At 46.9% G+C, this 27,810-nt stretch overlaps 1 protein-coding gene across 2 annotated transcripts; it reads right to left on the minus strand.

Annotated features, from left to right (window-relative positions):
- kcnip3b (Kv channel interacting protein 3b, calsenilin) lies at positions 1-26,857 on the minus strand (the record flags this gene model as incomplete). 2 transcript variants are annotated; one of them, XM_079754189.1, is made up of 7 exons in its annotated part: positions 1-48; positions 152-214; positions 649-753; positions 1,486-1,664; positions 1,842-1,911; positions 2,115-2,239; positions 26,695-26,857. In XM_079754189.1, 7 exons carry the CDS (start codon positions 26,747-26,749, stop codon positions 1-3), a joined length of 645 nt encoding a protein of 214 aa, XP_079610315.1. The 2 variants fall into 2 exon arrangements, with proteins under 2 accessions (XP_079610315.1, XP_079610314.1); XM_079754188.1 differs by lacking the exon at positions 26,695-26,857 and adding an exon at positions 7,849-7,954.
- Between the last annotated feature and the right edge of the window lie 953 nt (positions 26,858-27,810).

Here is a 27,810-nt window from a genome sequence, read left to right on the forward strand (position 1 = left end):
CTAGATGACATTCTCAAAGAGCTGCATGGAGTTCATGATGTTCTCATCCTGAAATGGAATCAAATCGTTATGCACCACTTGTTGGGTGGCAAAGTTTTACAGCCAAACTATTGAGCACCACAAGTGTACTACATGCTTATAGATCCCTTACCTTCTGACAGGTCTCAATAAACTCTTCAATGGTCACGACCCCATCTCTGTTTCTGTCCATCTTCTGTAAGCAAGAACAAATACGACATTTGTCACCATTGAGGATTCCTTCAGCCGTTGAAATCATCTTTTGGAGAACCTTAAATTTTGGTGGCTCTCCGAAAATCTTAGACTACATATTTTGTGAGCCAGATTTTGAAAATGAGGATTAGACTTTGATTTCCCATTGATTACCACCAACTATGACCCATACAACCATCTATGTGTTGAAATCCTTACATATCACCTTAGGTGAACTAAAGCGGCCTTTACAATAGACATTTACAACACTGCTCTGTTTTCAAAACGGCTTTAGTAAATGATTAAAGGGGATCACTATCAAATATATTGTCAAAAGTCGGACAATCTTTTTCTTATTTTATGTAGAAATAAGTGTTGCATTTGAATGCGAAAATGAATGCAAAACACATTGCCCAAAAAGTGTTTGGTGCACAGAACCTGGAAGAACTTGTCCACATGTTCGGACGGGGCCTCGTCCCGTACACAGGGGTAGGTGTACCTCCCCATCATGTCATAAATGGACTTCATTATCGCCAGCATCTCCTAGTGAACAACAATGTCTTGGTGTCAATGATCCACTCAGTCACAAGACTCAAACAACAACACTTGCGTTATTATAACATAAACTAACACTGATCTAACGCTATACGTTTCTTTAGTGATCTTGAGCCCGCTCTGATACTTCAGACATCGACTCTGACATTTGAATACATTTGACTTGACCTGATTGTTAAATCTTGACTAATCTCGGATCCAGCAGTCCTATTGTGTTATAGCAAAACTTCGGGGGGCAGACGGGCCGGCATAGAGTCTGGGCCAGTAACCGGAAAAATAAAAGGGGGTTAATCTTGCTTTCTTTTTTGTCATGGCTATTTCTACAGAACGAAGAAGGGGATTTGAATAAGTGTACTTCAAGTCTGAAACATGAGGTTGATTTGAAACCTCTACAGACAGTTTACTTCTGCTTGCTGGGCTTGTGTTCACCAATTACACGCTTACAGATCCCCCTCCCCTCCAGCAACATAATTGGTCAAAACAAAGTGAACGATAGCAACACACACTGTTCAAATAGACTGAAGACTTTAGATATGAATCCAAAGTCTGAATTGTAAGACTACATCTAGGCTTACAACAGATACACACTGAAACAAGAACTAAATTTCATCAGAATCTGCTCCTTATTGGAACAGCATCTATCTTATTTTATCTGCTAATTGTTGTTTGTCGAAAAATAGATCTGTACCCAATGGTTACACACACTCTGGCCACGTATACCTCTTTGGTGATGTAGCCATCCTTGTTGATATCATAAAGGTTGAATGCCCAGTTGAGCTTCTCCGTCACTGAACCCCTGAGCAACACGGACAGACCGATGACAAAGTCCTCGAAGCGGATTGAGCCATTCCTGTCTTTGTCGAACGCATTGAACAGGAAGTGAGCGTACGTGGTTGCGTCTAATTTACAGGTTGAACAAACAGAAAGGGGGAAAAAATACAGTATTTGCATGTCGTCCTTAATACAGTTCACACATACTACTGATTATGGAAAGAAAAGGTCAATATACTAAGAGAGAGAGAGAGAGAGAGAGAGAGAGAGAGAGAGAGACAGACCAAGAGAGGAGCTTTTCTAACCTCCTTGAGGAAAAAATTGAGAATAGATGGACTTGAAAGTTTCCTCATCCACTAATCCGCTGGGACACTCCTGCGAGAGAGAGAGAGAGAGAGAGAGAGAGAGAGAGAGAGAGATAATTTAATTGAGAGAGGAAGAGAATAAAGCACCAGAGCAGTAGACTGACTATAAACAGAGCAAGGGGGATGATGATCGCTGAGAGCACTCTCCCGTCAATCCTTTGCCTATCACTTAGGACGGCCACATGGGCCCACCGCTTAAGCCTGCGGACGTACGTTCTTGAAGCCCCTGTAGAGAGACTGTAACTCCTTCTTGGTGAACTTGGTCTGGGCCTGCAGCTGGTCAAGACCCTCTGGCTGGTGTCTCACCGTGGACAACTCCAGGTCACTGTCACTACTCTCTATGGGAGAGAGAGGTAGAGGCAGAGAGGGAGAGCGAGAGAGAGAGAGAGAGAGAGAGAGAGAGAGAGAGAGAGAGAGAGAGAGAGAGAGAGAGAGAGACACGGAGAGAGGTAGGTGATGGAGGAAGAGGGAGTCAAGAGAAAAAGAGGGAGGTTGTGGTAGAGTGCATGGATGCAGGCCAACGTTGAGGAAGGGATGAGGAGACATCTCACAGGGGGGCGTAATTTAAAGAAGTGGGAACAGGGAGGGGTGAAAATAGAGATATAAGCAGGTAAGCTACAGGAGGTTTAACAAACAGTAAACAAAAGAAGAAGGTAAGGAAGTACTTTCTTTACAGCGCTTAATGTCCCTGAATGTCCTTCTCCCATTCTTAAATTTAGCTTTCTTCGTCAATTATAGTCAATTTAATCTAAATTGCAGAATTGTCCAAAAGCAATTCACACACTTAAAGAAAGCACTGGGTGAAGAAAGGAGGGGAGGAGGGACTTTTTGTCCTCCCAGAAAACATTGTTTAAATGTTTCTATTGCATCCATACTCACCATCTTCAGACAGAGAACACATAGGGAGAGGGGTTGTTGATAAGGAAATATGAAGAGAGAGAGGGAGAGAGAGAGAGAGAGAGAGAGAGAGAGAGAGAAAGAGAGAGAGAGAGGGAGAGAGAGAGAGAGAGAGAAAGAGAGAGAGAGAGAGGGAGAGAGGGAGAGAGAGATAGGGAGAGGGAGAGAGAGGGAGAGAGAGATAGGGAGAGGGAGAAAGAGGGAGAGGAATAGGGAGAGGAGGGAGAGTAAATGGTGAGAAATGTTGCAGTTAGGTTAGAATATTCTCAGAAAGCACCCAGCTGGGTCGGTATAAAATACAGCCGGCAACGAACAGAAATCACAACAATGGTCATTTAAGATGAGCGACCATCCTTATTTTTTCTAAACGGGGAGAGATCGCCGCTCCAGTGTTCATTTTGAGACACGAGGCAAGGAGAGCCAGCGGGGCTCCAAGGGTTACACAAGAGAACATCTTCATTGTCCGCACTATGCAGAGAACTGGCTCAGGAACTCTTGTTTCAGGAGAACAGTAAAAACAGATATTACTTTCATATTCCCGTTTCTCTTTTGGCACTCGCTCAGATCTCAAGTATGTAAAGCTGAACAGTTGTGTCTCCATTTGTATTCCATTATTGAATTGTATGCATACTCTCTTCTGAGATGAATGGAGTAAACTCAGTCATTTATATGACGACCACACGCGAGTTAACACTGATGAACTTTGCATGCACAGTACTGTTTATACATTGTCTTACTCCTTTATATAGAAAAACAAACAAAACATTGAATTGCAAACATCAGATGTATCACCACTTTTGTATCCATTTCGCCCCACACTTATATAGCTTGGTTCCCCTTGAAAATGTTTCACATTATTGAAGCTGTCAATGCATATGACTTAATGTGCTAGATTAAATATTTGTAGTTCATCTATTCTCAGTAAATTACTGCAGAACACTTCTCCATCTTTATAGCGATTCATATCCAAGCATTTACGTGAATGTCCCTACAGGAATGGCACCATTCAAAAGCACAATTCAAAACTCTTTTCTTAAAAGCAAGCCTATAATAATTTTTCCCTGAATACTAAAAAGGCAAAATCCACTCCACTACTGTAGGCATGACAAAAACACCAAAGTAGCTAGAACCAATCTTTCAATCTCTTTCCCCACCTGCTGCCCATCCTCTGATAAGCTTCAGATCGCACATCACAGACATACACCACAGCTGGTTGAAAACACCCCATCTTCCCCAAAAGCCCTCTCGAACAACCACTCAAATTACTTCTTCCTTCACCCCTGCCCCTGCCCGGCCAGCCCCCGGGGGGTCTGTCTCACCGTGCTCCGTGATGTCGATGAGGCCCAGCAGGTGCATCAGTTTGAGAAACATGATGACCAGACACACAATGCCCACAGTCTGAAGACCCTCCGTCTCCCACCTCACGATTATCTTTTCCTCCTCCGTTTTAACGCCTTCCCCTCCGCGCCTCTACACGTCAATCAGTCACTCTCCCAGTCCGTCAGCGCCCCAGCCGGTCAGCCAGCCAGCCAGCCAGCAAGTCAGTCCATCGGGCAGTCAGTCACTCTCCCGCAGTCCATCAGCCCCCCCAGCCAGCCAGTCAGTCAGTCTGTCAGTCAGTCATTCCATCGGGTATTCAGTCAGTATCTCACTCAGTCTGCCACTCAGCTCCTCTCTCAGCCAGCCAGCAAGTCAGCCAGTCCATCAGGCAGTCAATCACTCAGTCTAATCTAAGTCCATCAGTCCCCAGCCAGTCAGCCCATCAGTCAGTGAGTCAGTCAAACGGTGCCTCTGTCAGTCGGTCAGTCAGTCAGTCTGCAATTGTTGAATCCAGTTCCAGAAAAAAATACTTCCAATGAGGCGAAGAGCTGGCCTGAATTCGGTCACAACGTGTGAGGGAATTTTTGGGACAATCTGTCAATCGGTTTATTGACCTCCTTCCAATGATGAAACCGTCGGCAAACATGCAACAAGCACTCTATCTGTCATTTATCCAAATGCAAGCCTTCCTCTGATGTGATTAAGTCAACTCATCGCTCCCGGAATAAGCTAAACCTTACAACTATCTCATTGCTCTCCACCCTCCCCCTGCATGGATGTGTATTGTACTGATTAACCTTCGTCCTTCTTGGAAATCCTGCATCGGCCCTGATTACCTTAAAATAAACTAAATTAAACCCAAAATAATGAACCAAATTATGTATAGGTTAATAGCACACCCGATGTGATTATGGTTGATGGGAAGAGAAGTCCACCTCTAATTCCTATTGATGGATTTGAAACAAAGTGGAGCCTTTGCCTTTAAGGCATCAAAAGGTGTGGTTAAGCGTCAACAGGTGTCCTGAATCCCTCTTTCCCCAGCCAGCTCCGTGATCCACTTTTTTTAATTGCTCGCCTTCATCTCCTGGGGGCTGTAACACATACGTTAAATATCCGCCACCCACTTAGTAGCGTGTGGAAAAAGATCAAGCGGTAAGACGTGGTGGTGTGTGTGGCGTGACGAGCCACCTAGGGACCTGTTACACTTGTCAAACGCTCATTACGCTTTAGATGGGCGTCTTTCCCTCCTTCAGACGGCTGATCTTTGCTGCCCTCTGGTGGATTTGATGAACGACCTGCACAAGGGGGGCTGAAATGTTTACAGATCCAAATAGAAAACGTACCACTTTGGTTTTGTGATTTCTCCCTTATTAGGCTGATATTTGTGGGGGCCATCTTATAGATACAAATAAATTGCTGAAATAGAAATGAACTCTACTGAATTAAAAAGGATATCGTTCTGCATTATATTACTATACTTTCTTTCTGTCATATGACGAAAAGTATGATAATAAACATTTATTTTGTATACTGAATACTGATATACAGTCTTTACGTATACGGAAAATGTATGCATGAATTCTTTAGCCATGCTTAACATTTAGTTTGACCTGTGCATTTTTCAGATTCAACAGGTCTGTTAAAAACCCATTCACATGCATTTGGAAAGTTGGCTTGTAGCTTAAAATAATTATGAGCCATCAAACTAATTAACAATGTAACAATGGAAATATATAATCCCTATTCTTCTGATTACTCTATGAAGGACACATAATACCTCTTATCCTGCCTGAAAACCAGTACAGAATGAACACCTGATAGGTGTGAGTCTTCAAAAAGGCCCCATATTGCACGATGGACAAGGTTAAGCCACATGGTCAGGGAATATCGATGCCATCCCAAAATAAATCACAGTGTGTTGGATTTACCCCAAAAATATCCCTGGTGTGTAAACATAGACGGATAGAAATAACTCCAATCGAAGGACATCACTTTGACTTCAGGCCACTGAAATGGATTTCATGAAGGCATATGAAATACGCAACTGCTTAAATACACACATGATTTCTAGCACACACGTATGCACGAAAGCACACAGACAGACACACGAACACGCGCACACACACACACACACGTACACACACACACACAAACACACACACACACATTCATGCACCTTTGATTGACGGGCAAGATGGATTCCCTGAACCAATCAGGGAAAAGATGGTTAGAATTGGTTAGAAGCAAGATTGAGACAACATAGAGGCGGACCCATTCCACTCAGAACGTTATGCTCACAGCACATTTCACTCACTCGTAGCTGACGGCTATGGTCATTTCTAACAAATTAAACTCAAAATGAAGCTCTAACCTACAGGAGATTAAATATGGTATTGAAGAAGTATTATATAAATATATGTACAACATCTTATATATAATATAAATGTACAATAGCAGCATGAACAGCCTGTTGCTGTATAAATGTTGGCCATATGGGTCACAGGTTTTATTTATAAATTGTGTTATGTTAAATGGATTCCCATCCCACATGGCTATTGATCTGTATCGCCCATGACCCATGACCTCCAGGGAGAGATCAAAGGTCAATCATGGTTTTATTTAGGTTGTATCTATATTTACACTGGCTGATGCCTTTAGAGTCTGCTCTGCTATAATCAACTGAAGCTAAGATTGATCTCCCGTTTCTACATGTGAACACACAGTGAAACCAACAGGACTGCTTAATTGGTCACTCAGGAACCTGAGCAAGTGGTAGAAACAGCAAAAAGGATTATTAATGAGAGCAAAAGAGAGTGAGAGAAAGAGAGAGAAGTGTGTATTTGTGTCGTGAGTGTATGTGAGTGAGTGTATGTGTGTGTGTTTGAGCGAGCCTGTGAGTGTGTGCTTACGAACATGTGTTTCAGCCTGTATATGTTGTGTTGTAGCAGTGTGTGTGTGTGTTTGCTTGTGTTTATGTGTGAGGGGGGGCTGTGTTGGTAGCTACTGAGCGGGGTCCAGTGTCCTTCAGGTTCTTAGAGGAGCACTCCATTCTCCATTTTTAGGCGGCCTCAGAGAAGGCCTGTTCGATAATGCATGTATAATTGATGCGGGGTAATGCTAACCCTGAGCCTCTCGGAATGATCCCACAACAACACAACAGGGGAAGGATGCAAGCCATGAGAGCAAGGCAATGATTGTTGGATGAAAAAAAAAGAAACAATGTGTGAGAGACGGAAAGATGTGGCTGTTGAACCGGTGAATTGACAGAGTGAAAGTGATTGATGACTTATGAAAGCCCATTATTGATGTTTTCGCTGAATTCATTGCCTGTGACGAGCACTAATGGAGCTGTTGTGTTGTGATCGCCTTGGCATGCTGACCAAAGGGCACTCTGAATCGCTGGCTTTGGGCCTAAAACCCGTGATAAAGGGGAAGAGCCCCGTCGCAGCGGAGCTCTCGCATGTTGCTCCTAAAGCCCCAAAGTAAACCCTGAGGCGTGGACGGCTAAATGTCGGACATGGACACTAAACAGGCCCACACCCAGGCCTCCAACATACACTCTATTTTGAGAATCTATACCTCAAATATCTACATGTCAGAATAAAATCCTTCAATAGAAGATAAGTTGCCTTTGTGCTAGCACTACTTGACATGCCCCGATAGAAACTCCCAAAGTAGCTGCTATATGGGGGGGGGGGGGGGGGGGGGGGGGCGCCCAGGTGACCCTTACCTTCAAAGGAAGACATGGGCTCCAGGATCCCGAACTGCTTGAGCACCGCCATAAACAGGATGATGACTACGCCGATGGCAAACAACTCCATGCCCTGGATCCCCATGACTGCGACTAGGCGGGGGTAAACGCCCACTCAGGGGCCAACCAAGGGAGCACGCAAAAGGCCCCCGCCGGGCCCTAAAATAGAAGGGTATACACTAGCCTAGGCCGGCGGCCTGGCTAATCAGCACAGTTTTTTAACCAAAGGTTAGCTTGTAGTAGAGGCTAGTCCGTCTGGGTGTTGGGTTTGTATCCAGGCCCAAGCCATTGCCACAGCATGAGTAAAGAAAAAAAAAAGAAAAAAGACAGCGTTGGATGATGTTTGGTTTAACGTCAACAATGATGATGACATGGAAAATATGTGAAGGCCGACATATATGGCTCTCTGGAAGCATGGGGGAACGTGATGTTGCGTCAGGGTTCGTTTATTTTTCATGCACTAAAGGAGGATTAAGGAGTTCATTCTAGATATGGCTGCAGCCGTTCTCCCCGTAAAGATATAAAGTCTGCCACTCTCTCACAAGCACTATGTCTATTAATAGTATAACCGTGGCCTATTCGCCCAAACCACACTCAACACTTACATTTTGAGCTTTGAAATAACGTTGATGGAAAAAAAAAAAAAAATTCAATCTGTGTGGTGTGTCTAGATCGACATCAAATTTCTGTCTGATCGATAATTATGGAGACGTAAAGTAACATCTTAGCTTTTAAACGCAGAATTGGCATAAACACACCACATATCCCAATTTTTATCATCCTTGCCATTCAAGAGCATTAGTTTATGAATTATTAATAACAAACGCATGTAAGAGCCACATTAATCCATTTGTTTAAAGCTTTGCTAGGGTCCGTAAATAACTATTTATTCAACACGGCACACGGGCCAAATGCAGCATACTTGGAGGTAAACAGACCTGTATATCTGTCTGTGAGATTATCACTAACGCAGAACTCCCAGTAAATAAAATAGGAAATTCACTGAACTATATTCCGATGAAAAAAACGCCTGTATTTAAGTCCAGTCCATCAGTACTCAGAACAATCAATAAATCCCTCAGTTGGGAGCCCGTCTGCTCCTCTCGTGTTGGGTGCTGCTGCTCATTTTTCCCCCAGCCTGAAGGACTACTATTTAAAAGTGGACTGCCTTTCCGGATCAGACCCGGGAAAACAACCTCAGAAAGTGACAGTCGTCAGGGTTTTCCTGCCTATGGGCCATTCGGATCCCTCCTGGTTGGGAGCAAAGTTCCAAGCATGTGATGGGCTTGATGGGGGTGTTCCCAGAATTGTCTTAGTCTCTATCCGCTCAGATACTCCGGTCAGGTCCAGCAGGGTCCAGGGAGGAATGGGGTATGGAGCCAGGGAAGAGCCCAGCCAGCGTCCTGGGAGGGATATCCTAAGAAAGTGAGAGGCGCCCTGGGGAACAGCTCCTCCCGCAGCCTCCTCCCCCGCACATACTTTAAAACACTCCTCTCTGTCCACACGTCTCCCCCACAGCCTCTGTCTTTTTTTCTGTCTGTTCCGGCTCCTGAAGAACTCCTTCTCCCTCCCTCGTCTCGCCGACACTCAAACCAACTGTTACGGGATTGGGTTTGGTCTGTGATGACACCAGGCCACCATCAAACTCCTTTTTTCTCTACTGTTACTCTACTGTTTTCTCTTTCTAGTGTCTCCCTCTCTCTCTATCTGTCTCTTTCTCTCTTACTCTCTGTCGCTCTCTCACTCTGTCTCTCCCTTTCTCTCCCTCTGACTCTCTCTGTCTCTCAGTCTCTCTCTCTGTCTCTCTCTCTCTCTCTGTCTCTCTCTCTCTCTCTCTCTCTCTCTCTCTCTCTCTCTCTCTCTCTCTCTCTCTCTCTCTTTCTCTCTCTCTCCCTGGTCTTGTCCACTCATCGCCCCTTCTCCCGCTCTCCTCTGGATTGGCCTGGCCGCCCACAGCCTACCATCTTCTCCTCCTTCTCGACTGTTATTTCATCACTCTGGTTGACCACAGACCTGCTCCCCTCCTCCTCATGTGACCCTTCTGGCCTCCCTCACTTTCTCTCTCCATTCTTCCGTTCCTTGCACGCCCACATGCCTCTCGCTGCTCTCCCATATCTCCTCCCCTCTCCTCTCTCTCTCCTCCCTTCCCACTGCAGAGTTTTGGGAGGAGAGCTGAGGTTACATTCATCCCACAGTGGCACAGAAGAGGGAGTGTGTGTGAGTGTGTGTGTGTGTGTGTGTGTGCGTGTGTGTGTGGGTACTCACACACACGTGTGCACCTCAACATAAACACAGTGATACACACACACAGACACAGAGGCACAAACTATGCAGCACTCAAACACACACACACACACACACACACACATACTATGCAGCGCACACACACACCGATCAAATATCAGGGGCATGCCATCCTCCACAAGTCCCTTTCATCTATTTGTACCTTTTCCCCTCTAAAAGTGTGCGTACGTGTGAGTGTGTGTGTGTGTGTGTGTGCGTGTCTGCTAATGCATGGTCTTCGTTCGGGTCGGGAGTCGGATGGGGGGTTGCGATACGATCGATGGCTGTGTGGTGGGGGGGTTAGCGCCTCCCTCTTGCCCGAGATCAGCACCCGGCTCTGCAGGGCAGCCCCCTCTCCTGGGGCCCAGTGTGGTCCCGCTCTGCTGCTTCTCATCACAGAGGGCTGACGGCTGTTTAGGGTCAACCTCCAAGATCACTGCTACAATCTAGCCGCCTTCCAGTGACCTGGATCATGTGGTGTGTGTGTGTGTGTGTGTGTGTGTGTGTGTGTGTGTGTGTGTGTGTGTGTGTGTATGTGTGTGTGTGTTTGTGTGTGTGTGTGTGTGTGTGAATGGGATTGTATGCAACGTTTTTGTTGTGTGTATGCTTTTGTGCGGCGTGTGTTTGTGCCTATGCTTTTGTATGCATATGCATGTGTGTGTGTGTGTGTTTGTGTGTGTGTGTGTGCGTGTGTGTGTGTGTGTTTGTGTGTGTGTGTGTGTGTGTTGAGGTTTGTGGGCAGGCCATTAAGAGGCTAACAGGTTTTTAAAAGGATAGCTTGGCACCGCCTGCTGACACAGCAGTCAGGTAGAAAGGGGAGGAGGGATGTAAGGGAGGGGGAGGGATTTACATGATCGACACTGCAGGAGACAGAGAAGACTCAGATCAAAGTCACTTAAAATGCTTAATTCCATCTGGATGTTGCCAACATATTCAAATCTTACTATTGGTTCAACACAGAGCTTCAGGCAATGAGTGAGAAAGGAAGAAGGGGGAGAGAGAGAGAGAAAGAACAGGAAAGAGGGGCATAGAGTGAGCAAGAGAGAGCAAGAGAGAGAGAAAGAAAGTAGAAAATTGACCATGAGTAAGCGAGAGAGAAAGAGAGAGAGAGAGAGAGAGAGTGAGACAGAGTGAGAGCCATTGAGTGAGAGCGCGAGAGAGAGAGAGCGATACCAACTTGCTGAAAGACTGAGCACACCACTGATACCGCAGAACAATTGAATTCCCTTGGCAGGACGTCAACCCAGTAAAACAACATTCAACAGGTGTCTGCGAGGTCCTACCTGAGCGATGGTACCGGGCCGAGCTGGTGCCGCAGGGAGAGAGACAGCTGGGCCGGGAGAATCGTCTCCTTGCCTCCATAGAGACGGCAGCAATGACGGCTCCCATATTTAATGCAGCCAACAGCACTAAATAAGGTCTGACACTCCACTGATGTCGCTCCAGCGTAGACCAGATGAAAACAGAGAAACTTTAAAAGGCAGAATGAATCAGCAAGGCCAGATGGGAGGTTATTTTTCAAGGTTTTATCAGTGATAACTGATATTAAGTGATCCTTGCTCTATCGGAGGGGCATACAGGAAAATTATAGCTGAGTCAATTCTAAACGTTTCTCTCTCCAATCGAGATGGCCAACTGACACTGATATGAAAAGGTGACCAGAGACCTTCAATCTGTGCGTGGTGTCGGTGTGTGCGTGTGTGCATGTGGGTGTCAGAGACCACATTTAAAAGTCTGTTTGGGGCATTCAGTCACGGTGGGCTACAGGCTGTGTGTGTGTGAGTGTGTGTGTGTGTGTGTGTGCGTGTGTGAGTGTGAGTGTGAGTGTGTGTGTGAGTGTGAGTGTGTGTGTGAATGTGAGTGTGAATGTGAGTGTGAGTGGGTGTGTGTGTGTGTGTGTGTGTGTGTGTGTGTGTGTGTTTGTGTGTGTGTGCGTGAGAGAGATGAAGCAATAAAATAAAGATCAAGACACGACCTTTAACATGAAACATCCGTCATATCTTCCTTCATCTCTCAATCCCACCTCATACTCCTCTCAGCCAACAACTCTCCACATTGAAACTTGAACTAACACAGTAGATGCATCTCATAAAATTGATTAGGTCAGTTTTCTACCTAAACATGTCACTGCACCATCAGCATAGACATTATAATTCCCTGTATATCGACCATGCAGAGATTCCTTTGGCTGAGTTAAAAAAAACATCATCAAGCTCTGGGAAACGTGTTTGCATTCTCACAACTTTTGGTTAATAAGCTTGAAAGAGAAGATCATATTCAGACCTCAATAAGACATCTTCGTTACTAACCGCAGACACATAAATATGAGCGATAACTACCTACATCCCTCTTCCACCCAATGGGGGGCACTGCACTACATGAAATCAGGCTCAAAGGACACCAGAGATCCTTAATGGCCTTTGTATATATAAGGACTCTGAGTCACTGGGAAGACAAGGTGTGATTTCCTGCCGCAACAGAGTTAGCTTTTCCCGGGGGTGCAGTTGACTGCAAAAACGTACAAATGGATTAAACCGGTCACAATAAATCTGCAGCATTAAATATGCATCATCTACGGTCTACTGGAGTTTAAGTTCTCCCTGAGGCACAAGAGCAATAGGGAACTAGTATATAAACTGCAACCTGTCCGTCAAACTGACTTCACCCTTTATGACACTGATGTGTTTTTAATGCCTCTGGGATTGGATCAAGGTCAGACAAGGGGCTGCAGATGACAGGGAGATGATAACTTTTCCAAATACAGTTAGACGGCCGACCGGAAGCCCTTTCAATGAGTTGTAGGGCATGCTACGGGAGGTGTAGAGGAATGACTTTACCAAGGGTTATTGGAACCTCTCCTTTATTACCCCGCTGTCCTCCCATCGTCTCCTCCACCCCTTCTTAGCCTCCCACCACACATACTTCTCTCGCGTCTTCAGACTCAACATCCTACCTATTCTCCCCCTCCTCCCCCTTCCCCACCAACTCAATCTCCTTCTCCCTTCTCCCCTCCTCATCCTCTCCCTTCTCCCTCCTCATCATCTCCCTTCTCCCCTCCTCATCCTCTCCCTTCTCCCCTCCTCATCCTTTCCCTTCTCCCTCCCTCATCATCTCCCTTCTTCCCCCCCTCATCTTCTCCCTTCTCCCCTCCTCATCCTCTCCCTTCTCCCCCCCTCATCCTTTCCCTTCTCCCTCCCTCATCATCTCCCTTCTTCCCCCCCTCATCTTCTCCCTTCTCCCCTCCTCATCCTCTCCCTTCTCCCCCCCTCATCCTCTCCCTTCTCCCCCCCTCATCCTCTCCCTTCTCCCCCCCTCATCCTCTCCCTTCTCCCCCCCTCATCCTCTCCCTTCTCCCCTCCTCATCCTCTCCCTTCTCCCCCCTCATCCTCTCCCTTCTCCCCCCCTCATCCTTTCCCTTCTCCCCTCCTCATCCTCTCCCTTCTCCCCTCCTCATCATCTCCCTTCTCCCCCCCTCATCCTCTCCCTTCTCCCCCCCTCATCCTCTCCCTTCTCCCCTCTTCATCCTCTCCCTTCTCCCCTCTTCATCCTCTCCCTTCTCCCCTCCTCATCCTTTCCCTTCTCCCCCTCCTCACCCTCTCACACTTCCCCTCCTCATCGTCACCTGTCTCCCCCTTCTCACCCTTGGCCTTCTACCTTCCTCATCCTCTCCCTTCTCCCCTCCTCATCCTCTCCTGTCCTCCCCTGCTCATCCTCACCTGTCCCCCCCTTGGCCTTCTCCCAATCCTCATCCTCTCCCTTCCCCCCCCCCTTATCCTCTCCCCCCTCCTCTTGTCCCTTCTCCCCCCCTTATCATCACCCCCTCCTCCGCTCCCTTCTCTCCCCCCTTATCCTCTCACTTCTTCCCCTCCTCACCCTCTCCATTCCCCCCTTCCTCACCCTCTCCCGTCTTCCCCTCCTCTTCCTCTCCCGTCTCCCCCTTATTATCTCACTTCTACCCCTCTTCACATCTCCCTTCTAACCCTCTTAATTTTCCTTCTACCTTCTGCCCGCCCTCATCCTCTCCCATTTCCCCCTCCACACTCTCTCCCTTCTCCCCCTTCTCATCCTCAACATCATCAATCTATTACAACTACAGCCAAGCATAACCTTTCCTGACATAAATCATAACATCCATCCATCCACCTGTCCAATCCTCTCTCTCTCTCTCTCTCTCTCTCTCTCTCTCTCTCTCTCTCTCTCTCTCATTCGCTCTCATTTTCTCATTCTCTCTCTCTCTCTCTCTCTCTCTCTCTCTCTCTCTCTCTCTCTCAGGTTAAGGTTATATGAGCTGACCTGGCCAGCAACTTATGACTGAGAGCCAGTGCTGTGCACATCGGCCATGTCTTCACATGGAGTGAGCGTTCATCATGAGGTCATTGGCGCTCTAACGAGAACATGCACACCTACAGCGGTCTGCAGCGACCTCCTCCCCGTTCTGCTGGTTCACTAAACACAGGACATTCTGAGCTGAAAACAACAGCAGGGGCGGCCAGACAGAACGGGTGTGGAGAGCAGGGCCAGCGGCAGAACTACAGGATTACTCAACGGAAACAATAAAGGAAAATGGGAGAGAGAGAGCGAGAGAGAGAGAGAGAGAGAGAGAGAGAGAGAGAGAGAGAGAGAGAGAGCCTGTGCTGATTCAGCCAGTGGGGGTATGATAGAACTGTGTTCAGAAACACAGCAACAGAATCTGGGATAGGGCTGACACATAGTAATTGCTCAACGGAAAGGCGCCGTGCTTGTTGAGTAAAGACAGCCAAATTATAAACACAAAGCTAATATTGACCCAAGGCATTGCTTAAACAAAGCAACATTACTAATCAGTATGACGATATATATAGAAGCCAACACATATTCTACCAAATATAAGCGCTCTATAATCTGTATTACAATTACAAAAGAGGAGTATAGATAAGGTAAGCGTAACAGACATACTTAACAACGTACAAGGTTCATTCCACGTCTGCCCCTGAACAAGAGGCAGAGTGAGGAATGCACCCCGGTCATAGAGTACCTGGCACGGGGGTCCCAGTGATGAAGCTGAAGAGGCATCGGAGGAGCCTCATGATCTTCTCCCCTCCCCCGTTACCAGGCAACCAGCGGCAGAGGGGACACAACAAGACGCGGCAGCACGTTCACAACTATAACATTTATATAAAAAAAAATTGCATTTTGCGAAGAGAGGAGGAGGAAAGAATTGAGTCCAATGACGAGAGGTCCGTTTTGACTCGACGAGAAAAAGGAAACAGTCCCAAATACATATAATGAATACACCCGTTCCAGTTGGACCCGTTGAAGGTTGAGGGTTCTAGTTCCTGTGAGAAGGTACGTCGGCACAACACCGCTCTTCCCCCTGCCCGGTGTACCAGTTTTACACGAGGAGGCGAGGTCCAACCGGTACAACCCTCCCTGCTCTTGGTGTGGCGATGGAACGAGACCACACCAAGATGGGAGGGTCATACAACCCTCCAATAGGTTATGGAGAGTCCCAGTAAACCACCATCCCACCACACCACCCGCCCACCCGGAGACCCTGCTCCGGTGTCCGCTCTGGGGCCAGCCACAAGTCCCATGGTCACCGGGACAGTATAGTACCCGACGCCACCGAGATGAAAATAGTTACCCTTCTCCCGCCCTCACAAGAGTACCGGTCACAGGGGTCAGTCCGGTGATGAAGTGACTCAGGGCGATTCACAGTGGATTGGTTCAGACAACTGTCCCTCTCTGCTCTGCTGATCCTTTCAAAGACTTCACCTACTCCTCGGACAACCATTTTATCCCAACATATGGGATGTTCATTCTTGTATTTGTTCCTTGCATGGTCATTCTAAGGTTCTTCGATAATTAAAACATCCAGTGTATTGGACATATAAAGAGAGTGTATCACTCTCTTTATATGTGATATTTTCTTTGAGAGTGGAGAGTTTTTGTACAGTATATTATTTTTGGCATTGCTTGTACTATAGCATTGGGTTTGTTTGATCTCGACTATCCTTCATAGCAGTCCAGTTTATAGGCCAATCTGATCACTCAGCATTCTCATACATCAGATTCTCCGCCCCCTTTTCCTTCTTCCAAATAACTTCTACCTCCTAGTATCCCTGACCATCAATCTTAGTTTTCGCTCAAACCCTTGGAAGCTCACATCCCGTCAGCTATTAGCCTCTCTCTGTACTCCCATCTCTCCCTTCCTCCCTAAGTCTCCCTCTATATATCTTGTACTCCCCATTACATTCTATGTTCTCACTCTCTTTCTCTATCTCAATCTGTTCTCTTTCTCTCTCTCTCTCTCTCTCTCCCTCTCATTCTGTTCTCTCTCTCTCCCTCTCATTCTGTTCTCTCTCTATCTTTATGTTCTCTCCTCATCCCACTCTCCCCCAGTCTCTTTACTCCCATAACATTCTCTTTACTCCATTTGTTTGTAATTTAACGAGAGTGCACTGGTGATAGTTACTTTATTGACAGTCATTTTCTGGGGAGTTTGGGGTTTTGTGCGTGGGGTTGTGCCGACCGGCGTAATCACCGGTCGGCGTCTTGTGTGGACGCCATGGTAAATGGCGAGTTCGCTCAGCTCACGAGGAAACATAGCATCAAAGTTGGTGCCGGTTTCCCGTGTAGCGTGGAGGACATCGGGCTGGCTGTGGGAGAGGTAGTCGGGCATGGCAGCGTGAAATCAGCCGCTCGGATGAATAGTGCCGTAGTCCTCTTCCTGGACCAGGTGGAGAAGGTGAACCGCGTCGTCGAGACGGGTCTCACGGCGAATGGAATGTTTGTGCAGGTGCTAACGTTGACGCAGCCGGCAACAAAAATAACCTTGTCCAATGTCCCTCCTTTTATTACTGACGAATTTCTCAGTAGAGAGCTATCCAGGCATGGAAAAATCGTCTCACCGATGAAAAAGATCCTGTCAGGGTTTAAGTCTCGAAACTGAACATGAAACACGTTGTGTCTCACCGGAGACACATATACAGTGGTGCAAAAAAGTATTTAGTCAGCCACCAATTGTGCAAGTTCTCCCACTTAAAAAGATGAGAGAGGCCTGTTATTTTCATCATAGGTATACCTCAGCTATGAGAGACAAAATGAAAAAAAAAAATCTAGAAAATCGCATTGTCTGATTTTTAAAGAATTTATTTGCAAATTATGGTGGAAAATAAGTATTTGGTCAATAACAAAAGGTCATCTCAATACTTTGTTACATGCCCTTTGTTGGCAATGACAGAGGTCAAACGTTTTCTGTAAGTCTTTACAAGGTTTTCACACACTGCTGCTGGTATTTTGGCCCATTCCTCCATGCAGATCTCCTCTAGAGCAGTGATGTTTTTGGGCCTTCGCTGGGCAACACAGACTTTCAACTCCCTCCAAAGATTTTCTATGAGGTTGAGATCTGGAGACTGGCTAGGCCACTCCAGGACCTTGAAATGCTTCTTACGAAGCCACTCCTTCGTTGCCCGGGCGGTGTGTTTGGGGTCATTGTCATGCTGAAAGACCCAGCCACGTTTCATCTTCAGTGCCCTTGCTGATGGAAGGAGGTTTTCACTCAAAATCTCACGATACATGGCCCCATTCATTCTTTCCGTCACACGGATCAGACGTCCTGGTCCCTTGGCAGAAAAACAGCCCCAAAGCATGATGTTTCCACCCCCATGCTTCACTGTAGGTATGGTATAACACGAGGAGTTGAGTTTTTACCAAAAAGTTCTATTTTGGTTTCATCTGACCATATGACATTCTCCCAATCCTGTTCTGGATCATCCAAATGCTCTCTAGCAAACTTCAAACGGGCCCGGACATGCACTGGCTTTAGCAGGGGGACACGTCTGGCACTGCAGGATTTGAGTCCCTGGCGGCGTAGTGTGTTAGTGATGGTAGCCTTTGTTACTTTGGTCCCAGCTCTCTGGAGGTCATTCACTAGGTCCCCCGTGTGGTTCTGGGATTTTTGTTCACCGTTCTTGTGATCATTTTGACCCCACAGGTTGAGATCTTGCGTGGAGCCCCAGATCGAGGGAGATTATCAGTGGTCTTGTATGTATTCCATTTCCTAATAATTGCTCCCACAGTTGATTTCTTCACACCAAGCTTCTTACCTATTGCAGATTCAGACTTCCCAGCCTGGTGCAGGTCTACAATTGTGTTTCTGGTGTCCTTTGACAGCTCTTTGGTCTTGGCCATAGTGGAGTTTGGAGTGTGACTGTTTGAGGTTGTGGACAGGTGTCTTTTATACTGATAAGGAGTTCAAACAGGTGCCATTAATACAGGTAACAAGTGGAGGACAGAGGAGCCTCTTAAAGAAGAAGTTACAGGTTTGTGACAGCCAGAAATCTTGCTGGTTTGTAGGTGACCAAATACTTATTTTCCACCATAATTTGCAAATAAATTCTTAAAAAATCAGACAATGTGATTTTCTGGATTTTTTTTTTCATTTTGTCTCTCATAGCTGAGGTTTACCTATGATGAAAATTACAGGCCTCTCTCGTCTTTTTAAGTGGGAGAACTTGCACAATTGGTGGCTGACTAAATACTTTTTTGCCCCACTGTATATGATACTTATACGGAATGCGGAGCTCAACCTCCGCTTTCATGTTAAAGTAGATGATTATGACTACGTGATCTTCGCTTCCTCGTCGGTAATGAAATGCTTTGGTTGTGGTGTGGAGGGACACACCGTGAGGGCCTGTCCGGGGCGTGGGGAGCCGGCTCCGCCTGGCCCGGGGGGGGAAGGGGCGACCTCCGCCGCTCCGCCGGTTGGAGCGGGGCGGGGGGGGATCTCTGCGGAGCTCGGTTCCGCTGCTGCGGTTACGCCAACGGAGGGAGTTGCAGTTGCGGGGCCGAGTGCGGTTTTCGGGGGGCCGATCGCCGCACCGCGCACGACAGTCAGCAGGACTGCCGTGTGCGACACTGAGGACGGTGTAGGAGTGCACATTGGTGAGGTGGAGGTGGGTGAGAGTGAGGTGAGTGTGGAAAAACTAACAAAAAAATACAAAAAAATGGAAGTAAAGGGGATGGGTGAGGAAAATATAGAGACAATAAGAAGTGGTAGGGAGAAGAATGTGGAAGAGGTGAGTGAGATCAGCAAGGCACAGGGTAAACCGAGTTTGAAGTGGGCGAGAGTGAGGTCAGTGGGGAAAAACTAAGTGAAAAACACAAAAAGGTGGGAGAAAATGGGATGAGTGAGAAAACTATAGAGACAATAGGAGGAAGTGGTGGGGAGGAAAATATGAAAGTGGTGGGTGATAACAGCGAATCACTGGGTAAACCAGCTGAATCTGGGGAAACGGTAGAAGGTGAGGCAGGTGAAGCCAGTGGGATGCAGGGGCAAGAAGAGGGCAGCTCATGGGTGGAACGGATAGAAGAAGAGGAGATGATGGTGGAGGAGGAAGCAGTAGAAGGAAGGCCAAAGCCTGCAACAAAACGCAAAGGGAAGGCTAAAAACAAAAGCAGCGATTCAAAGGCAAGCAAGTTGGGGAAAGACAGGCAGACTGGGAAAAAACAGACTGCACAGACAGACAGTGACAGTGGAGAGGAAAGTCTCTCAGATGATAGTGACATCGTGCACATAGAAAAGCTAAGTTGCAGTCAGCAAAAGAAAATATATTCACCGGAGAAAATTAAGTCCTTTCTTCAGGACACCAAAAACGTAAAAGGAGTCAAGCTTGAGGAATATTTCCCAGATATTTCAGCATTTTATGTTTCTGCCAGATTTTACGCTAACAACAGAATTGAATCTGGCATTACAGACCAATAAATGTACAGACTCAGGAAACTGGTGCTGAAAGTAAGAAGGCAGATGAACAGCAATGAGCGTAGAAACTCTGTGTGTTTTAACTAAGCTAATGGTTCCACTACTTTTATTTTTTTATTTCGTTTTAAATACCCCACTCATGACTGAGCTTTTTAGCATGGGAAGTCTCAATGTCAATGGAGCAAGGGAGACAAAAAAAAGGGCACTCATTTATGAGACTTCTAAAACAAAACAAATCGATGTCCTCTTTTTACAAGAGACCCATAGTTGCGCTCAAAATGAGGTAGACTGGAGAAGGGAATGGGAAGGAGATGTAGTCCTGAGCCACAACACTAGCCTCAGTGGAGGAGTGGGCTTCCTTTTCTCTAAGAGTTTCTCTCCAGTTTCCATGGAGGTCGAGCATGTCGTCATGGGGAGGTTGCTTTTAATTAAAGCTCGGTTTGAACGATTTAATGTGGTTTATATAAATGTTTACGCCCCAACCAATGGTACAGAGAGGAAGCTGTTTTTAGAAAAAATAGCAGATGAATTAAATAGTTGCAACTCTGAGGATTATTTATTCTTGGGTGGGGATTTTAATTGTACGGAAAATGCGGCGTTAGATCGCAACCATGCAGAGCCGCATCCAGTTTCCCAACATGCTCTGAGGCAGCTGGTCTACTCTCATGGCCTAGTGGACGTGTGGAGGAGGACGCATGCGGACTGCCGTCAGTACACCTGGTCCCACCTCAGAGAGAGTAGGATCTCCTCAGCTAGGCTGGACCGCATTTATTGTTTTAAGCATCATTTTAATATTTTTAAAATGTGCAGCATTGTCCCTTCTGGTTTTAGTGATCATTCTTTAGTTTTGTGCAATGTTTTTATTCAGAATATTTCACCTAAAAGCGCTTATTGGCATTTTAATTCAGTCTTGGCATTTGATAAACACTTTAAGGAGGTAGTTATGTATTTCTGGGATGCTTTTAGACAGAGGAAGGGTGACTTTAGCAGTATTAGGCAGTGGTGGGACCATGGTAAGACTCAGATTAAACTTTTATGCCAACAGCACACCCTCAACGTCACCAGAGACATCACCAGATCTATGAAGGACCTGGAGATTGATATAGTGGAACTAGAAAGATTGAGTGAGTCCACAGCAGATCGAGGATATATTGAAATCCTCAAGATCAAAAAGCTAGCATTAGCCGACCTGTTGGATGTTAAAGTACAGGGTGCACTGGTCAGGTCCCGGTTTCAAGCCAGTGCGGAGATGGATGCTCCCACTGGTTACTTTTTCGGCCTGGAGAAGAGGAGCGGGCAGAGGTGGGTAGTCCACTCACTTTTAGCAGACACAGGGCAAACACTAACAGAACCCAGCCAGATACGAAGGCGAGCTGTTCAATTTTACTCATCACTGTACAGCAGTGAGTATGAGGAGCAGGAAGCTCAGGTGGAGGGGTTTTGCACCGGATATTTTTGCTAAAGATCTGTTGGATGTGTTTAATGAAAGTCTGGCCGCTGGTTTAATGCCCACATCTTGCAGGAGAGCTGTAATCACGCTGCTCCCAAAAAAAGGTAACCTGCAGGACATTAAAAACTGGCGCCCTGTGTCACTACTGTGTGTGGATTACAAGCTTCTGTCCAAACTCTTTGCCTCCAGGCTGGGGGTAGCTATGGAGCATCTCATCCACCGGGACCAGACCTACTGTGTGCCCGGCAGGTCCATGGTGGACAATGTCCACCTCATTCGGGATGTTTTGGACATCTCCGGCTCATTGGGGTATGGCACTGGTCTGGTTTCTCTAGACCAGGAAAAGGCATTTGACCGCGTTGAACACAACTTCCTCTGGAAAGTTATGGAGAAATTCGGGTTCAGCCCTGGTTTCATAGCCAAGATCAAGGTGCTGTACAGCGATGTTGAGAGTGTGCTGAAATTTAACGGCGGTCTGTGTGCTCCATTCAGGGTGTGTAAGGGCGTCAGGCAGGGCTGTGCTCTGTCCGGCATGCTCTACACACTCTCCCTGGAACCCCTCCTTAACAGTTTACGAAACAATTTACAGGGTTAGCTTTTACCGGGTTTTAATAGTGGCATTGTTTTAAGCGCCCTCGCTGTCGGTGAGTGGCGCGATGGTCTCCCGGTTCTTCCCCAGAGCCTGATTTGGCAAAAGGATGGTTTTAAGTACCTGGGGGTGTTCCTTGGTAAGGAACACATACTGCGGAAGAACTGGGAAGGCGTGACAGAGAAAATTGAGGGGAAACTTTCCAAGTGGAAATGGCTGCTCCCTCAGATGTCTTTTAAAGGTAGAATACTGGTTTTAAACAACCTTGTAGCATCTCAACTGTGGCACCGTTTAGCCTGTGTAGACCCACCTCCAAACCTACTAGCACAACTACAGCGGAAAATGGTTGATTTTTTTTGGGATGGCCTACACTGGGTGCCACAAGGGTTGCTGTTTTTAGCCAGAGAGGAGGGGGGACAGGGCCTCGTCCACCTGGCCAGCCGGACAGCCACTTTCAGACTACAGTTCTTACAAAAATATCTCACAGGGCCGGCCGATCTAGTGTGGAGAGACGTGGCTAGCTGCATTCTCAGACATGCAGATCACCTGGGGCTGGATGCCGCTTTGTTTTTAACTGATTCTAAACTTTTAAAATTAAGTGGCCTGCCTCTGTTTTATCAGGGTGTTCTTAAGTCTTGGGCCCTTTTTAACTGCAGAAGGTACCCAAAGTCTGACTCTCTGTACTGGTTGCTGAGAGAGCCATTGATTCACGGGGCCAAGCTGGATATCAGCAGCAGCGTCACCCCCGGCCTGACGGTGGCACTGCTAAAAACCAAGACCCTGTGCCTGCAGCAGCTGGTGGATGCAGTGGGGCCGGCACTGGGTGATGCCCGGGCCCTGGGTTCTCTCCTGGGCCTGCACTCTGTCCGGGTGGCGGTGAGGCTCCTGGAGCTGTGGCGCCAGAGGCTCACTGGGAGAGACAGGAGCCTCCTCATGGACCATGAAAAAAGAAAGGCCGTACCGAACCCTGCAGACCCTGACATCTCCCTGAGCCCAGACCTGGGGGAACTCACCGGCCCCCTGCTGGCTACAACGCATCCAGAGAGGCTGACAATACACAAGGCTGACAAAAAAACGTGGTATTTTAATTGTGTAAAAAACATTCACAAGGCCAGACTGTGCAACCGCTCCCCTACTGTGTGGTCCAGCAGACTTGGAGCAAACGGACCCGGCCCACAGTGGAGGACTTTATACAAACCCCCCCTAAAAAAACGGACTTCCGACCTCCAGTGGAGAATTCTTCATGGTGCTGTTGCCTCAAATGCTTTCATTTGTGTTCTTAATCCTTCTGTTCCTAACACCTGTCCATTTTGTTGCCTTCGAGAGACTATCTATCATGTCTTTACAGAGTGCAAGAGGCTCACGAGCTTCTTCTCTCTTTTAACATTGGTTTTTAGTTTCTTTGATGTTGTTTTTACTGAGAGGGTCTTTATCATGGGAGCTGCCTACAAAAAAGAGGAAAAAGAAAAATATCAGCTCCTTAATTTCCTTTCAGGTGAGGCAAAGATGGCTATTTACATTAGCAGAAAAAACAGAGTGGAGAACAGGGAAGGGCAGGAGGCAAAGGCAGTGTGGATGGTCAATATTAGAGCGAGACTCTGGCTAGATTTTAGATTTTTTAAACACATTGGAGATTTGGACGCTTTTAAACAGCGCTGGTGTTTCAATGACATTGTCTGTTCAGTCATTGATGAGGAGTTGGTGTTTGCACAAGCTTTCACTAGATAAGCTACTTTACTGAACGTACTAGTACTTAAAGCACTAGAACTTTGGTTGAACTGCTGAAATGTAAAAACTAACATTATGTGAATAAAGTGCTTTGTTAAAAGCAAAATCTCTCTCTCTCATTCTCTCTCATTTTCTCATTTTCTCATTCTCTCTCGTTCTCTCTCTCTCTTTCTCTCCCTCTCTCTCCCTCCCTCACCCCTCTCTCCGCTCTACCATCTCCTTTGCTGTCTCTCTCCCTCCCTCTCTCCCTATCGTGCTGTTCCCAGAAAGCTTCCTCCTGTGTTGATTAGTCTTTGTCTACCTATCCCTCTCAGCCATTAGTGAGGCCTTGCCCCCTTCTCTGACACCTATATATACCTTGCTCCAGTCTGCTATTTATAGATACTGGCCATTAGCTAGGTAAGGGTCTTCCCATCAACCATAGGTTCCATCTGCTCTCCTCCCCAACCACACTGCAGCTATTAAAATAGTACGCTGTGTGTGTGTGTGTGTGTGTGTGTGTGTGTGTGAGTGTTTGTGTGTGTGTGTGTGCATCCTCAAGAGGAGAAACTACATTTCGACATTAAGAATCAGACAACAATCTTACCATAGAGAGAAAGCGGGAGAGAGCGAGAGAGTGAGAGAGAGAGAGAGAAAGGAGAGAGAGAGAGAGAGAGAGAGAGAGAGGAGAGAGAGAGAGAGAGGGAGAGAGAGAGAGAGAGAGAGAGAGAATTTTGCACAATCCCGTCTGGACCACTAGGTGGCATAGGGAGACTCATTAAGCAGATCAGTAGACAGGAAACAAGGGACAATAAACTCTTGGGATAAAACAGGTAATGAATTAAAGGTCCCATGGCATGCTACTTTGTGGATGCTTATATATAGGTGTAAGTGGGACACAGTATTTAAAGACGTTCAAGAAATTCAGCCATGGTGCAGAATTACAGCCACAACAAGCCAGTCCCACAATGAGCTTTCCACAAACGTGTCAATTTTTAGAGGCGGGTCAAGGAGGAGGGTGGGGGTGTGGCCCTGAGCAGCTTGCGGCCACGGTATCATGCACTCGTGTTTACAGTGGATGTACCTAATGGCGAGGCGCACACAGCCTTTGGCCGTGTTCTGTAAATATTCTAGAACACTCTGGGTGCTCCGGCGGGAGTCTTAGAGCTCTATATCTAAATAATATCATATTATACATAGATAGATATCATATAATATATATTATCACGGCCAAAAGCTGTGTGCGCCTCCAGACGACATTATGAATCTCAAACGACCGCCGCGGGGCAGTGGTGCCCAGACAATATTATGAATCTCAAACGACTGCGTCGGGTTCTCTGACGTCTCTGGTTCTTCCACTTCCACATCAATCTGAAGTAGACTGAACCGTGACATGGAGGAGAAAGGGATTATTGCCTGTTATTGTTTTCCGCGTTTGTTTCCCGCCGGAGCCCCGCTGCCTGCTGCCCGCTGCCACGGGGCACCACCGCCACGGCGCTGCCTGCTGCCCGCTGCCCGCTGCCCGCTACCGAGGCACCACCGCCGTGAGGCACCACCGCAGTCGGTAGCGGGGCTCCAGCAGGGGACAATTGCGGCCAATCCCTTTCTCCTCCATGTCGCGGTTCATGTACTTTAGGGAGTCAAACCCAAAGTTCCTTTGCCCCCAATTCCTTCTCAACCATGGCTGAGATAACCCCCACTACAAGTCTCATTGTGGAAATACCAGAGTCGTCAGAGAACCCGGCCATAACACCAACAGAAGAACGGTTATCCAAATAACAAAGAAGTGTACAACAATTGCACACATGTGCTGCTCGCACGGTCGTAGCTCATTGGGTAAAGCAGAGAAAGGGGAGGTAACATGTCCCCATATGACGACATACGGGGAAAAATTCCAAAACGTCGCGTCTGAGCTTTGTCTTTTCAAAGGCGGAGCAGGATAGCTAGTGCTCGTTTTACACCTAACGCCATTTCTAGCTACTGGGGGACCAGATGGGGGACTCATATTAATGTTAGAAAACCTCATAAAGTGACATTTTCATGCCTTAGGACCTTAAAACAACTGTGTGAGTGTTTCTGTGTGCCTTTGTTTCAGTATCTGTGTGTTAGTTTGTGTGCGTGTGTGCATGCTTGTACGTGCTAGTCCATGTGTGTGTCTAGTGTGAGTTTTTCTGTTTGCCTCTGTTTCAGTTTGCCTCTGTTTCAGTGTGTGTGTATGTATGTGGGCGTGAGTATGTGTGTGTATGAGCGCGTGAGTGTGTATGTGTATGTGTGCTTGAGTGTGTATGTGTATGAGTGCGTTTGTGTGTATTAGTGAGAAAGATAGAGCTAAACAACCAAAGGCAATGAAGAGAAAGTGATACAGAGGGAGATACTTCGACAGAGACAATAATAGAATAAGCGACGACATGAGTATGCAAGAGAGAGAGAAAGAGCGAGAGACATAGAACCACGTGAGGGAGAGAGAGAGAAAGGGATAAAGAAAGAGAGAGAGAGACAAATATCAGAGAAAGAACTACGTGAGGGAGGGAGAAAGAGGGAGAAGAGGGAGAGAGAACCACATGTATGAAAGAGGGAGAGAGCGAGAGAGAAAGAAAGAGAGAGAGAGAGAGAGAGAGAAAGAGAGAGAGAGAGAAAAAGCAAGAGAGCGAGAGAGTACCACATAATGAGGAGGGAGAGAGAGAGGGAGAGAGAAAGAGAGAGAATGAGCGTTATGCACTGGGGTATCTAAGATCTATATACGTTTGCATATTAAACAGCCCACTAGCAGTGCTCTGATGTATGGGATAAATGAGTGGAAAGATGTTAATGATCCCCCAGGGGTGAGCCTCAGGAGTGGGTCCTGACCCATAGCAGATGGACTCAGGACAGCTCTACTGATACAAGGCGCGAAAAGTCGATCGGCTTATCGATCCCAATGCAGTTAGTCCGACTTGTAGCCCACTCGCCCCCAAGTGAGCCTGCGGCATTTGACACCACCTACACACACACATGTCCACACACCCACCCCCCCACCCCCACACACACACACACACGCGTGACGTGACCTCTCACCTTTGTCCTGAGGCTGTGTGCTGGCGATGATCCACTTGACCAGGCAGCACTTCATCAGGGCTTTCCGGGAGAAGCGCGGCTTCTGCCACTTCCCAGAATCCTTCACTCTGCCGGGGCCAGGCTCCAGGCCGTTGGCATCACCCAGCAGGCTGCCGTCAGTCACCTTGCCTCCATCCTCCTAAACACACACATTCACACGCATACACATAAACACACACACACCAGAGTGGGGGCGAGGGGGAGAGAGAGAAGGGATAGGGAGACATGGTTCAGAGATTAGGCTGGAACAGCTCATAGAAGAGATGTGTGTTCATAATTAACACATGCTTATATTGTTCTTGGTTTCAGAAGAGGGGGATTACCCTAGTTTATTCTAGCATTTCACACTGTGCCTCATCAATAATGGCTGCAACAACTTTCCCCAGGGCTTCTTCCATGTCTCTCGCTCACTCTCTCGCTGGTTCCTGTCAGGGGTCATGGGGGTCTGTCACACTCCCAGGCTGACTCCAACCCCGGGTCAGCCCGGTCATCCACGCCAGAGACATCTCAACGTGGTTCTCTTACTAGGCCGATAAGGGTGGGACATTGTTCCTGGTTGTTTGAGAATAAAACAGCTCCGCCGTTGTAGGCAGAGAATCACTCTATGGATCTGTTATGATCTCAGTCGTATTAAATCCTTTATATCATTTTTGGGCTGGCAATTTTCAGCTCATTCATTTTATTATGATCTCGCTAGACTTTTTTCACAGAGGGGTAAATGCCATGTGATAAATATTTTTGTTCCAACCAAATAGTTATTTTTATGTTAATCTTGAAGCAAAAATAACAAAATCCTAAATTTGTAACGGCTGGTGGAACCACAGGAGGTAGATCAAAAAAGCATGACTCGAATTGTCTTTTCTGGTAGAAACTGGGATCAGTACACGGGTTATCAGCTCGGTGAGCCAGTTAACAAACCCGGGAAAAGACAAAGGTGTGGTGGCTCGGTACACAGGGTATCAGTCCGACGATCAGGCAACACGGCTCCGGCAAGGAGAAGGCAAATTGACCGAATGAAGCAGTGCTCCACTGTACTGTGTTTACAGTTCGAGGTTGTGTAACATTCATCTCACTTGA

This window comes from Pollachius pollachius, assembly GCF_949987615.1.
Source record: "Pollachius pollachius genome assembly, chromosome: 1".
Lineage (NCBI taxonomy): Eukaryota > Metazoa > Chordata > Actinopteri > Gadiformes > Gadidae > Pollachius > Pollachius pollachius.